Source organism: Hylobates moloch, unplaced genomic scaffold, assembly GCF_009828535.3.
Source record: "Hylobates moloch isolate HMO894 unplaced genomic scaffold, HMol_V3 SCAFFOLD_26, whole genome shotgun sequence".
Classification (NCBI taxonomy): Eukaryota; Metazoa; Chordata; class Mammalia; order Primates; family Hylobatidae; genus Hylobates; species Hylobates moloch.
The window spans coordinates 1,926,226-1,939,159 of NW_026652301.1; the positions used below are offsets into that span (position 1 = coordinate 1,926,226).

At 32.7% G+C, this 12,934-nt stretch overlaps 1 protein-coding gene across 2 annotated transcripts in view; it reads right to left on the reverse strand.

Annotated features, from left to right (window-relative positions):
- Positions 1 to 12,934, reverse strand: part of LOC116463139 (syntaxin-binding protein 5) — a 185,724-nt gene that overhangs the window by 35,348 nt on the left and 137,442 nt on the right. Inside the window, exons 20-21 of one of the 2 annotated variants that reach the window (XM_032146104.2) lie at positions 11,914 to 11,973; positions 11,768 to 11,815 (exon numbers count right to left, since the gene is read on the reverse strand). The exons of the other annotated variant lie outside the window; for it this stretch is intronic. Coding sequence (XP_032001995.1) covers positions 11,768 to 11,815; positions 11,914 to 11,973 — 108 coding nt within the window. The remainder of the gene's footprint in view (positions 1 to 11,767; positions 11,816 to 11,913; positions 11,974 to 12,934) is intronic. 2 annotated transcript variants of the gene reach the window in all.

A 12,934-nucleotide genomic window follows, 5' to 3' on the forward strand; every position in this document is an offset into this window, starting at 1 on the left:
CACCTTGATTCTGTCCTCTGGGACTAGGGCTTAAGAGACATTTCCAACGAGCTCCCAGGAGCTGCTGATACTGCTGGTCTGTGGACCACACTTTTGAGTAGCAAGGTCCTTAGACACTAAGCAACTTCATGGCAGTAACCAAGACAAAACTATTAATCCCAGTACGTCTATATAATTAGGCCCACCAAAAACATTTTGTGAACAAGCCTCAATAAGCGTGGAAGAATAAGTATAGTGGTTAGGACTGGGTTTGGAATCAGCTCAAACCTAGGTTCAAATCCACTTTAACTAACTACTACATGTGTAACCTTAGTAATCACTTTGCCTCTCTAAACTTCAAGTTTCATCATTTGTAATATGAGGATAGATAGTTGTGAGGATTCTGTAAGATAACATAAGCAAAGAACTGAGCATAATACCTGGCACATAGTATGATTTAATAAATGTTATTATTTATTGTTAATAAGGTGAGATATAAACTTTTTATAAAATGTAAAACACTATACAGACGACCTATTACTATACTTGCAAATAACCTAATGTTCCTTCATTCTAATTCTATGGCAAAATTTTAAGTAACTAAAACAAAATCATAAAAAAAATTTAGGACAAAAGTATAGAATGCAATGCGCCACTATAATAAGCTCAACCTTTTAAGTTCATTTCAAAAACTAAACTCAATATATATGGCTAAACAAAGAAGAGTAATAACTTCAGTGATTTATAAAAGTGACAAATTCATCTCTGAATACATTAAATATTAAATACATATTTTAATCAATTAGAAATGTTTATTTAACATATTTACGCTTTCATTCACCATCTATACATACATTGCTGCCAAAAAAACATACCAGCAGAAAATTTCCTTCTGAATTTTCTGGGTGCATGCTTTTGATTTTCCTTAGGATTTCTACTAAAAAGATTCTATATAACCTCAAGTATTCTTAAAAATTTAAGTTAACTTCTCCCATAGAATAAAAGTTTTTTTCTAGTACTATTTTTAATTTCTTTATTATGTAAAAAATACTAAATATAACTAACCAGCTTTCCAAATAATTCTCAGTCTAGTTTCAACATTTTTATTGAGAGGTTAAAATCACACACAAAATGACTGGGAAGATTTTTGACTAGAGTCATTTTACTATAAATGTCATATAAATTTTAATATAGTCAATTTATTATTTTCTCCCGAAACACTTTGCAAGTGGATATCCACAATCTGGACACCAACTTTAACAGATATTTAAGCCATATTGCTATTATATTTGGATAAAATTTTAAGCAATCTCCTTGAATGCAGAACTTGAAATGATAACATTAGAAGATTAACTTTTGTTATTTGTGTTAATTCTAGCTATCAAGTAATATTTAAAAATACAGAGTTAAGGCCTTCCATGAGTACAGAAAAACCTGTTACATGTGGAGGTGTGAATATTCATTTATTAAATATCTACTGGACATATGCCTGTAATGTGCCAGAGGGCAGGGATATACTTCTGGCCTCCCAGGAGCTCACGTTAGATGAAACAACTCCAAAATGTAGTATGTACTACTCACAGAGGTAGGCACAAGGTGTTAACTGGAGTACATGGGATTTATACCCTATCTCAGTCTGGAACACTTATCTAAGACCATGGGATGTGGAGATAAAACCAGCAAACATTTCTTTTTTGGTTAACAGTATATTTTCTCTTGATGTAAAACTTACATACAAATGCAGAAATTTTAAAGGTATATTCACTGAGTTTTGACAACATATACATCTCTGTAACTCAAACTGTTAGAACAAGCAAGATAAAGAACATTACCATTCACCCCAAAAAGGACATGCATGCTTCTTCCTAATCAATCCCTGTCCCATTTCCAGGAATAACCATGGCTCTAATGCTTTTTAAGCACAGATGATCAGTTTTGCCTGTTCTACAACAACATACTGATGAAATCACAGTATCAATTCTTGTGTAAGGTGTCTGAAACTCAGGATAATGTTTTTTAGCTTCTTCCTGAAAATATTTTAAAGCTATTTTTTTCTCAATGCACAGAATGAATGTAAACACATATCCTCTTAATTAACAGATTCAGAGGGCCTTATCAGATTATATTATCTTACTGTATCTTATGTTATATATGCTTTTTTATCTTTGAGTTATTTTGAATTATGTGTTTTCATAGCAAATTTGGACAATAAAGAAGAAACAGAAAAAAAGGTCACTATTAATGGCCATAGTCAGAAGCAACATTTTTGCATATTTCCTATCACTTTTAAAAATCCACTTTTCTTTACGTAGTTGAGGTCAACTACATAAAGAAATCTGTATCCTGCCACTTTTCACTATTAAAACAAGCATTTCTTAATGTCATTAACTGTCAGTATATTTTAATGGTTGCATATTTATATGAACACTTATGAATCAGTTAGGCATTTTCCAATTTTTCAGTGTACACAGGAATAAAAATGTTGTACATAAATCTTTGCATACATTTTGGATTTCCTTAGGATAGAGTTTTATAGGAGGAAATTAATGCCAGTACAACTCCCCCAACTCCCAAGGAGCTCTGAAGTGTGCCTTTAATATTTTTTCAAAGGTATATTAATACTACAAAAACTGTTTAGATGAAAACAAAGAAAAACATACATAACTTTGGTAAAATGTCAAAGTTTTGCTCACAACTATATCCCCTCAAAACTTGAGAAGTTGGTCCATTTTGTTACTGTATTGAGTGCAGCTGAGATATCTGAATGTTAACTAGTTATCGTCTATCTACCTCTGAACCTTGTCTATTTTGCACGCATGCCTTTCACAGGGTGGGGGCAGGGAGTAGGAGGAGGGAGGTGAGGGAGAGGGAGGAAGGGAGGGAAAGGATTTAAATCCTAGGATGTCTGTAACGGGTTTCTTTCCCTTGCATGAAGAGGCATCTATCTAAATGCTTGTAAGTGGCAGGCAGGAGAACTGTGCAGCATCTACCAAGGCTTTGTCTTCAGTGGCAATGTTGACTTGGGTTGTGATCACGTATCCTTACCTAATTCCTGCTGAAACTGAATGTCCATGTTTTTCTTTGATTTCATAGGTACTTTAGTGTAAAGCTGGGAAAACCTCAGAGAGCAACTGTTAACCAGATATAATGTCATTACTAACATTTAAACTAAAATTTTAAACTGTTTTTGTAAAAATAATTCATTCTTATTATAAAGAATTAAAATAATACAGAAAAGTACACATTAAAAAAAATCACCCAACATCCTGCTAACCAGAAATAATCATTAAATTAATTGAACATCCATCTGATACCTTTGTATACAGATAGCCACTAATAAATATTTGCAGAAACTTGTGATACTATATGCTTAAATACAATAAACATTTGCTTTTCCTTACGTCTAACTAAAGTGAAACTAAAGGAACTACTATATTTCAAACTTTTTTTTATTACAAGATATATCTTTTCTTAAAAGCTCTAAGGATAGGAAGATACATTGTAAAAAACATTCAGAGGTTGAAATATTTCTATAACTATTAGACAGTAAATATTGGCTCTCAGGTATGAAAGATCAGGAAAGTAGCCCTCTTTTCCTTTTATGATCAAACATTCCTTCTTCTTGATTTTTATTAGTTATATTATTTTCACATTTATAAGTTTTAAAACTTATATTGTATATTATAATCACAATTTGCACAAAGGTTTAGTGTAGCTTTTAAGTTTAAATGGATTTAAAGATCAACATCAATCTTCCTACCACGGCTTTCCATCTCTTGGGTTATTTTGCTGTAGTACTTAATTGTGGAACTTTCATCATGAGGTAGTTTTTAAAAACGACTGCTGTATTCCTTGGCTTCTTTCATGGTAGAAATGTCTGCCTATTGTCTCTTCATACTTGAAAACTGTTCACCTTCATCCTTGAAAACTCTTTACCTCTATTATTTATGTATTATTTCACTGATACCTACTTTTTGCTATTTTATTCCTTCTATTAACTTGGCGTTTAATTTGCCCTTCTTTTTCTAACTTAAGTCAAAGACTTGAGATCATTGGTTTAAAGCAGTTCCAATACAAGCATTTAAAATATACAGTTCTCAGGACCTAGCTTGAATCTCCAGAGACTTCTAGGACTTCTTAGAGCAGCTCCTCCTCTCTAGCAAATATTCCAGTCTTGCCAGCAACCCAGAATTCCACTCTGCCTCCTTAGCTTCTGACATCGCAGCTCCACTTGTGCTGCAACGGGAACGTGCTCTGTCGCAGAAAGGTGGGAGAAACGTGGGGCTCACCTCACGTATCTCCATTTTCTCAAGGATGACAGTCCTGGAAAGCCTGTTGTTCAATGCCTGGAAATACTAAGCTTGTAACTTTTGACCAATTTTTATAGTTGTTTTTAGTGGGCAGCTAAGTCCCAAACCTAAGGCCTAAAGTTGAACTTCCGGCTAAAAGTTTGTATTTTTTTTTTTTTTTTTTTTTTTTTGAGGAGACTCACCCTGTCACCCACACTGGAGTGAAGTGGTGCAATCTCGGCTCACTGCAACCTTCGCCTCCTGGGTTCAAGCAATTCTCCTGCCTCAGCCTCCTCAGTAGCTGGGATTACAGGTGCCCGCCACCATGCCCGGCTAATTTTTTTGTACTTTTACTAGGGATGGGGTTCACCATGTTGGCCAGGCTGGTCTCAAACTCTTGACCTCAAGTGATCCACCCACCTCGGCCTCCTAAAGTGCTAGGATTACAGGCATGAGCCACTGCGCCTGGCCATGTATCTTTCAATTTTTGTGACTTCTGGGGAATATACTCGCTTCAGGTCTGTTTAGTCAACCTCCTTGATGGCAAGACCACAAGAAGTAGACCCATCTCTGGAGAGCCTCTAGTCAGTCGGTCCTCCTGGCTTGTACCCTGTACACTGGTATAACTCTGTGATGATGGGGTTGTAGACTCTGTCCAACAATTTTATGATGTTCATATTTCTAATTCCCAGGAGTTCCAGAATCACTTAGGAAACTCATTTACCCAGCTAGCTCGTTTCACTGTACTTATCAAGAAACTTCTGTTCATGTCTTGAAGTTACTCATCTTCTACTGTGACCTTCAAACTGAAAGCATGCAATCTGGATGAGTTATTGAAAGACACAGTTTCTGTTTTCCTCTTCCACTGTGTATTCTTCAACCCTTGCCCCTGACAGAAGGTTTCTTCAGTCTGAGGAAAACTAGTCTCAGAGAGTGTAGGCAGGTTGTTAAGGTGGGTCATTGCTCTCTTCTTATAAACCTGAATAAGGACATCAAATTGTCTGGTTGTATAAAAATAAAGAGCTGCATTTGTTAAGGAGGAATAATGAAGTTCTATACCTGATCACAATAATTATGTCTGCAATGCAAATTTCAATACCAAGAAAAGATGTATGATGTCCAAGAGAAGCAAATTAAACAGATGTTTTGTAATTTCCCTTTAGTTTTTCTACCCACTGTGTCCACATCTTTTTTCTAAACAAGCGTTCTTGAAAGAAAAACAGAACTATAACTTCACTTTTTAGAATCTGAAATTTATAGTAAAAAATAACATAAAGGTAAAAGGTAAAAAGAATTATGACTGATGAAGCTGTCATAAAAGCAAGTTGATTTTTGTTTATACTGAGAGTTTCAGCAATTAAAATAAAATGACAATATTACTTTTGTCACCACAGGCAGAGATCCAACACTACTGTCTTGAAAGGGATAATGTTGGAATATATTTGTGTTAAATAAAACAACTGAGATAGTAAAGGGATTAAAACTCAGTTTGCAGGATATGGCAAGGAATCCAAGAGGAAAAGTGGAACCACGAAGTAGTAACTCTCTTGTCACGTATCATACGTATTTTAGTAGCCATTAGAACTAATACTACCAATGTCTATCTCCCAAGCTAAAACATTCCAGGAGTTCAGAAACAGAATTTATCTTGTAAACACTCTATATATGTCTGTTTCCAGCATTTAATTTGTGTTTAATAAACACAATGAATAAATAATTGCAATGAATAAATGAACCAAAACTGTCATTGGAATTGTACTTCTATAGAATGATGAATTTCTTCACAAATGAAAAGAAATAAAGTGAAAAAGAGGGCAAATTAAATACAGACCTGTTAATCAAAAAGATGACTTCTGGAAATACCCATAGAATCTATATCTATTACCTGAAATAGAGGTAAATCTTTAAAGAGATATCAGTACTTATCTAGTAAAGACTTGACTATACCAAGTTCTTTTCATTCTTGAACTCCCAGAGCTTTTGTCTTCAATTTTTTTCCTGACCCATCTGCTTTCCAAGCATTCATAAAACTTAATGCCTAAATAACATCATAATTAAACTCTTTGCAACATCTCAAAAGAGAATTCTGTACAGAATACAAGGTATTACATAAACCTAACACAGTAAGTGTTATGGAATGAATTGTATCCTCGCAAAATTCATCTATAGAAGCCCTAAGCCCCAGTTCCTCTACTGTATCTGGAGACAGGGCCTTTAAAGAAGTGATTAAGTTAAAATGATGCCCTTAGGCTAGGCTCTAATCCAATTTGATTGGTTCTTATAAGAAGAAATGTGGATACACAGATACCAGGGTTGTGCTCTGCACAGAAACCCATGTGGGGATACAATGAGAATGCAGCCGTCTGCAAGCCAAGGAGAGAGGCATCAGAAGAAATCAAACCCACTGACACCTTGATCTTGGACTTCCAACCTTCCGAATTGTTTAAGCCTCCCAGTCTGTGGTATTTTGGGGTGGCTGTTCTAACAAACTAATAAAATAAGTAATGACAGAACATAAATTGCCAAATTTATAGTTTTGTTCAAATAATAGTTGACAAAGGTTTATTTCAGTAATGTAACTCAGACTACTTTTCTTTATGCTAGGAAGCAAACTACAGGTTATTTCTAGAAAGGTCATTGCATATCCTTTTAATGTAAAAAAAGACAGTTCAACAGAGGAATAAGTACATATACAGTAAGTACAGGAATATGAAACACAGACTTTCTAGCACATTTTATTAAGAAATTTGACAGAAAATACATTCAAAAGTAAAATTTAAATTTAAATATACAATATACCAATACTTTCCAATTTTTATTCATTCTAAAAAAGAAAAAATTTGTTAGTACTCAGACTCACATAGTAATTTTGAAGTATCTGCCTATAAAATTTAGTTCTTGACCAATTAAGGGCAAGAAATAATTTTCTTTCAAAATAGAAAATATTAAAATCACCTGTAAAAATGGTACCACTGTACACTACTAATCATCCCTTTCAAACTGAGCGTCTCTTCTTTCAATAGCCATCTTGTGGATTGAATATAAAAGCTAAATTCTACAAATTCAATAGCCACGTTTCAGGGTGAATACTGGGGAATGTAAAGTAGAAATACCAGCACTATTTTGAGTTTTACAATGAATAAAATAATTAGATAACTTAAAATACAACTTAATACACACTTTTTCATTCATATGGCAACAAATCTAAATGAACCTTTGTGAATTTATTTTTTAACTTGTAGATACAAAAGAATTGAGAAGACACACAAGAAAAAGCAATCACATGAGAAAGAAAAAGTGGATAGTTGAGTATGAAGTGTGAAACATGCTATACATAGTAAAACAAGACTCAAGAAGCCTGGATTCCAGTCCTAAGTCATTACCATGGGGCATTACTTTGGATGTGTCACTTAACATCTCTGACATTCAATTTATTTTCTTGAAAAATAAAGGTGTTAGAACTGCTTTAAAATTGTGTGAGTTAATGAGTTAGGGATGTAGAATAAAACAACAAAGAGAAGATTTTAGTTATGTTGGAAAACTTTAAAAAAGGAATCACTAAGATTCATGTGATAAGAGAACTAATAAAAACAGCACTTGAACGAACATTATTGTCATTTAAACTGAATTCAAAAATTATTCCAGTTTTTGCTAAGTTAACCCTTATCTAAATAACTATGCTAACTCAGAATTAGAGAGATAAAAGTAACCTTGGAAATATAATTTTCCCTCTATTAATAAATACTACATAAAAAATACCTGGTATAGTGTCTAGAATTTAGGAGGTGCCCAATAAATGAAGCTATTATTTCTACTTGTTTTTGGCAAAGCACTCGTTTAAGTAACCATAATTTTGAGTCATTATTTTTTATCCTTAGTATTATTTTCCCCTCACAACTTCATGTAACCAGAAGGAATTTAGTAATCATTCCTTCTATAAGAAAATTAGTAATAAAACTGGGTATAGGCCAGGTCACAGACTATGGGTTCCAGCTAGAAATCTACTTTTAGCGTGAAACAAAACCATAATAAAACAGAATAATCTTTAGAAAAGTTTAATCATGTAGTTTCAAATTTATCAAACAATGCTAGCATGTAGGCTGTATTTTATTCATAAGGATATCATGAAAAATTTGATTAATACATTGTTAACAAAGATACGCATTGTAGGACTATTTTATATGAATTAAAAATAACAAAAAGCTTTGCAAAACTCTATACTTTCAAATTTGTGTAAAACAACGAGTAAATAAAAAATTGATAACCTATCTTATTTTCTAAGTGATTTATAGCAGTACAGGAAAAACTATGGATTTTGAAAATGTTGGTAATCAAGATTTTACTAACAAAAATTTATAACATATCCACAGGCAAAACAAATTACCATATGCATACATACTACATGCACGAAGCTTTCTTTGTGGATGCTGCAATTACTTTATATTCTGCTATGTTTTTGCTGTCAAACTCACAAGACTAAAGCTATTTTTTTATAGGCTGCTCTTCTTATGCAAGATCAAGGTCATTGTCAGGATTATTCATCTGATTTAGTTTTTAATCAGGAAATAAACTAAGAAGTTACACTTTGGGTAGATGGGCTGGGGTACTCCAGAGTTTGCTGTAGTTATCCTTCCTTTGAGTCTAGTCTTTGAGGAAGGTAGACTTCTAGACACTATATTATACTTGAGTGATGGGTACCAAGATGGCATCCATGATCTGGCTCTAACACAGAACTTAATCTTTTTTTTTCCAGATTATTGTGTAGATAGAACAGGGCCATAACCAAATTATCTGGTTATTAATCACACCATGAATTTGCTTTTGAATCCTTTAGTTTTCTGTAAATTGTATTAAGAGATAACACAGCACAGTGTTTAAGAGGACAGACTGTGGAGTGTAAATCCTGCTCTCATTTATTAGCTGTGTACCAACAAATACATTACTTATATTCAGTTTCCTTATCTGTAAAACAGGGAAATGGTAGTAACTAACCCACTGGGATTATTGTGTGGATTGAGAAAAATTATTTATAAAAAGCTGGCACATGCCAGAAAAATTATAAGATAAACGCTAAATACATTCAAAAAGCTTATCACTATAGTCTCAGCTATCTCAGCTGTACTGTCAGGCAGTTAAAAAAAAAAAGGTAGGGTGGTTGATTTCCCATGCTTGGGTTAACCATTAAATTGACTGCCATCCTGTACCACCCACCCACAACACACCCACACACACAAACTGACACCAGCAGCAGTTACTCTCAAAGAACAGGTAAAACTCAGGGGCAAACTTTCAGGGCAAAGCTATTTACTCACCTTCCATACAAAGGTGGCTCTTTTACTAGTGTAACCCCGGAGGTACTAATTCTTATGTTTTCCCAGCCACTGTATAACTACTTATAAGTTGAAGCTATAAATGCTTGTATATTGAGGAAGAAGAGGTGGTAAGTTCATGAGGTTCAGGATACTTCATAGCAGGTACCAGATTGGATGATAAGGTGAGTTCAGAATGCTCAAGAAGTCCTAATACTTTTGACACCACAGCTTCATGCACAAAATACCAGTCTTGACAGAGAGGTCCTCAGAAGATCTATGAGTTTTTTTCCAATGTTTCATTGACATTTTATGTTTTTCAATAGCATATTTTATGCTAATTCTTGTAACAAAACTAAATACTAATGTAGGGAGTTAAACTAATGTGTTAGTTTTTCAAATGCAAAAACTTTACAGTCTAAAATGGGGCAGTCTCCCTTTGAAAGAAGAAAAAAATTGTGACACTAACTTTCCTTCTATATACCCAAATCTTGTGATTAAAAAAAAAACACACTGAAAGGTTCCAAACAAAGCCAAAGGATATAACAATGCTTCCTGAGGTTTAAAAATAATTATGCATAACTGTACTACCAAAATTTTCAAAAGCTGAATGAAGTTAACATAACATGCTTTCCCCAAAATATATAACTACAGAAACTGGCATGACAAAAAGTAAAACTCACCAATAAGAAAAAAATAAAGCAAGAATGTCATCAAAGAACTATCCTTCCAATAACATCAACACTGATAAATTTTCTAATGTAGTCTTTCAAATAGTCAAGCTCAAGTATTCCATGTTACATATTCTATTTAAAACACAGAAAAAATGGGAAGGTAGTCAGTACATTTAATAAATAGAACCCCAGCACAAAATATAAGACAGAAAAATTGTTTTTAAAAATTTAATTATGTACGAAGTCCCTTTCATGCAAGGTAAAATCCCTAGGTAATTTAATTCTAAAAGTTGTTTAGTAAAATGTAAGTAGGAAAATCTTTTCTTTTTGCATAATATGACAACAAAAGAACCTATAATGTACTATTAAGATAGAATACACAATAAATGAAATTGGTTAAAGACTATTGTGCCATAGTGCTAGTACATAATTACAGTGATTTAACTATTACCAAAAGAGTCACTAAAACCCCACAAATACAAATAATTGATTCTCCATAAATGAAGAGCCCTTTGCCCAAGAATAAACCACCTTATTTAAAATATGACAAGGGGCTAACAGTCAGCCACCGTTAATATGACTAAACAGGGTTCAATTTACAAAATACAGACAACATGGATGTTACTTCTAAGAATTTTTGAAAATTTAAGCATATCTAAAACATTATCAGTTGAGAAAAAGTAAAACTATTCCATCTGCCTAGAAATTCCTCTAATCTGACTGAATTCAAAGAATATGTGCTAGAGGTTTTGGGAGGAAATAATAAAATGACTATGATAAAAATTTGGAATTTAAATCAAAGATCAAATTTATCCTCTTTTTCTAAAAGTGTTTTTCAAGACTTTAAAAATCTTTGGAGAACATCTGAACTTTCGTGACCTTAAAACCCTAATTTGATTATGTCCTCAAAGTTTGATTATATATTTTGTTCCCTAATTTTAAACTTTGAGAACTTTGGACTGAGTAATTCATCTCAACATATATTCACAAAAACAATCACAAGAAGCAATGCATTTTTTACTTGCGGTGAGGGAGCAGGGGCAGTCCTAGAAAATTCCTATTTAACCTTGCCAAAGGCGGTACAGATTATAGACTGAAAGAGTCAATCTTTTGGAAAACCATTTCCTTGAAATACAGGGTCTTGAAAATATGACAGAGATGGAATAAAGGTAGAAAAAACACAAATAAAACTATAAAGAAACAATTGCTTCAAAACTTGAGAGTATAAAATTGTGTTACTTATGGCATAAATTGAACCCTGCTTTATGTAAAGCAAAAATAAAATTAACAGAGAAATTCACACTGTAAGTCAGAGAAAGAACTGCAACCCAATTGAAGTGATTTTTAATAATTATTGCCCCAATGAGTTTAGAAGAGACACAGCCCAAGAGATTATTTTTTAGCATAGGAACAACAAATTCACACAAAAACGCAATGCACTGGATAATTTTCTAGTGTTGGGTTAGCACTGCATATAGCAAGGATTAGAAACAAAATAGAAATTTCTATTTCCTACCTATATCACTGGCTACCATCTTGGAAAACTTTCTGCTTTTGGTCTTCACTGAAAATAATATTTTGATATAAAATGTCAAAATCTATTCAAAGTAAACTAAATAAATTAAACATAAAAGAAAATACTTTAAAATCAAGATACTATACCCTTTTCTATAAAATTATTCATTTTTTGTTCATCATCTGAATTGTGTGGTGATGAAGAACCTACACAAATGAAGACAATGGAAGGAACAGGTACATGGTCAGTCATAAATACTGAGTTGTAACAAGAAAAATGTACAAATAAAAATCTCGTAACTTTCAAAACAAGTTATCATGTTAGTGACCACAAGAAGAGGCCATGTATATAGTAAATAACAGTTCTTACACTATTACAGTATAGTAATAAGTAGTGCAGTATCTTTCATGGTAGACCCATATATAAATATTAACTCTACAACAATTTGGCAAAATCTTGGTATATTAGATGTTAGAAAATATAGTAAAAAACTATAAATAGTGTTTAACTGTTTCTTTGAAAAAATCTGGAATTCTTAATAGTATTAACTGAATAAGGTTTCTCTAGCAGAACCAAGATCTTGTACTATAAATTTGCTGGTAAAACTTGTTATTTTAGAGTTAGACTGACAGTTTAAAACTATATATTCATTCTACTACATATCATAGAAATCTTTAAAATGTACAATAAGGGATCTTTAAAATAGTGAAGATAATACTTGTATTTGTAGATATGTTCAAATGTCTACTTAAACTTATGGAGGTAAGAATATTTAATTTTATTTTGGCTGTGACTCCCAATATTATCACATAATCTTACCTAATATTTCTTTAAGATTTTTTGGGTAATTTTTTTCTTAAAAGTATTTCTAATTTCTCATAGTATTTATTTAATTTACAATATATCTTTTATTATAAATGTGATCCCAAGTAGTATTTTGGTTGATCATTTTTGGACATCTATTCTTTAAAGGCACATCTCAATACCTCATCCATTCAATTTTTCACAGTCTCCTCAGCTATAAATCACTTCTTCTCCTTTGAGTTCCCTTAATGTTTTATCTATATATTTCTTATATGATGCTAACCACTTAATACCTTATTATTTTAGATTTATGCACATATGACCTTCCTCACTGGAATGAACTTCCAAAAGGCAGGGACCACA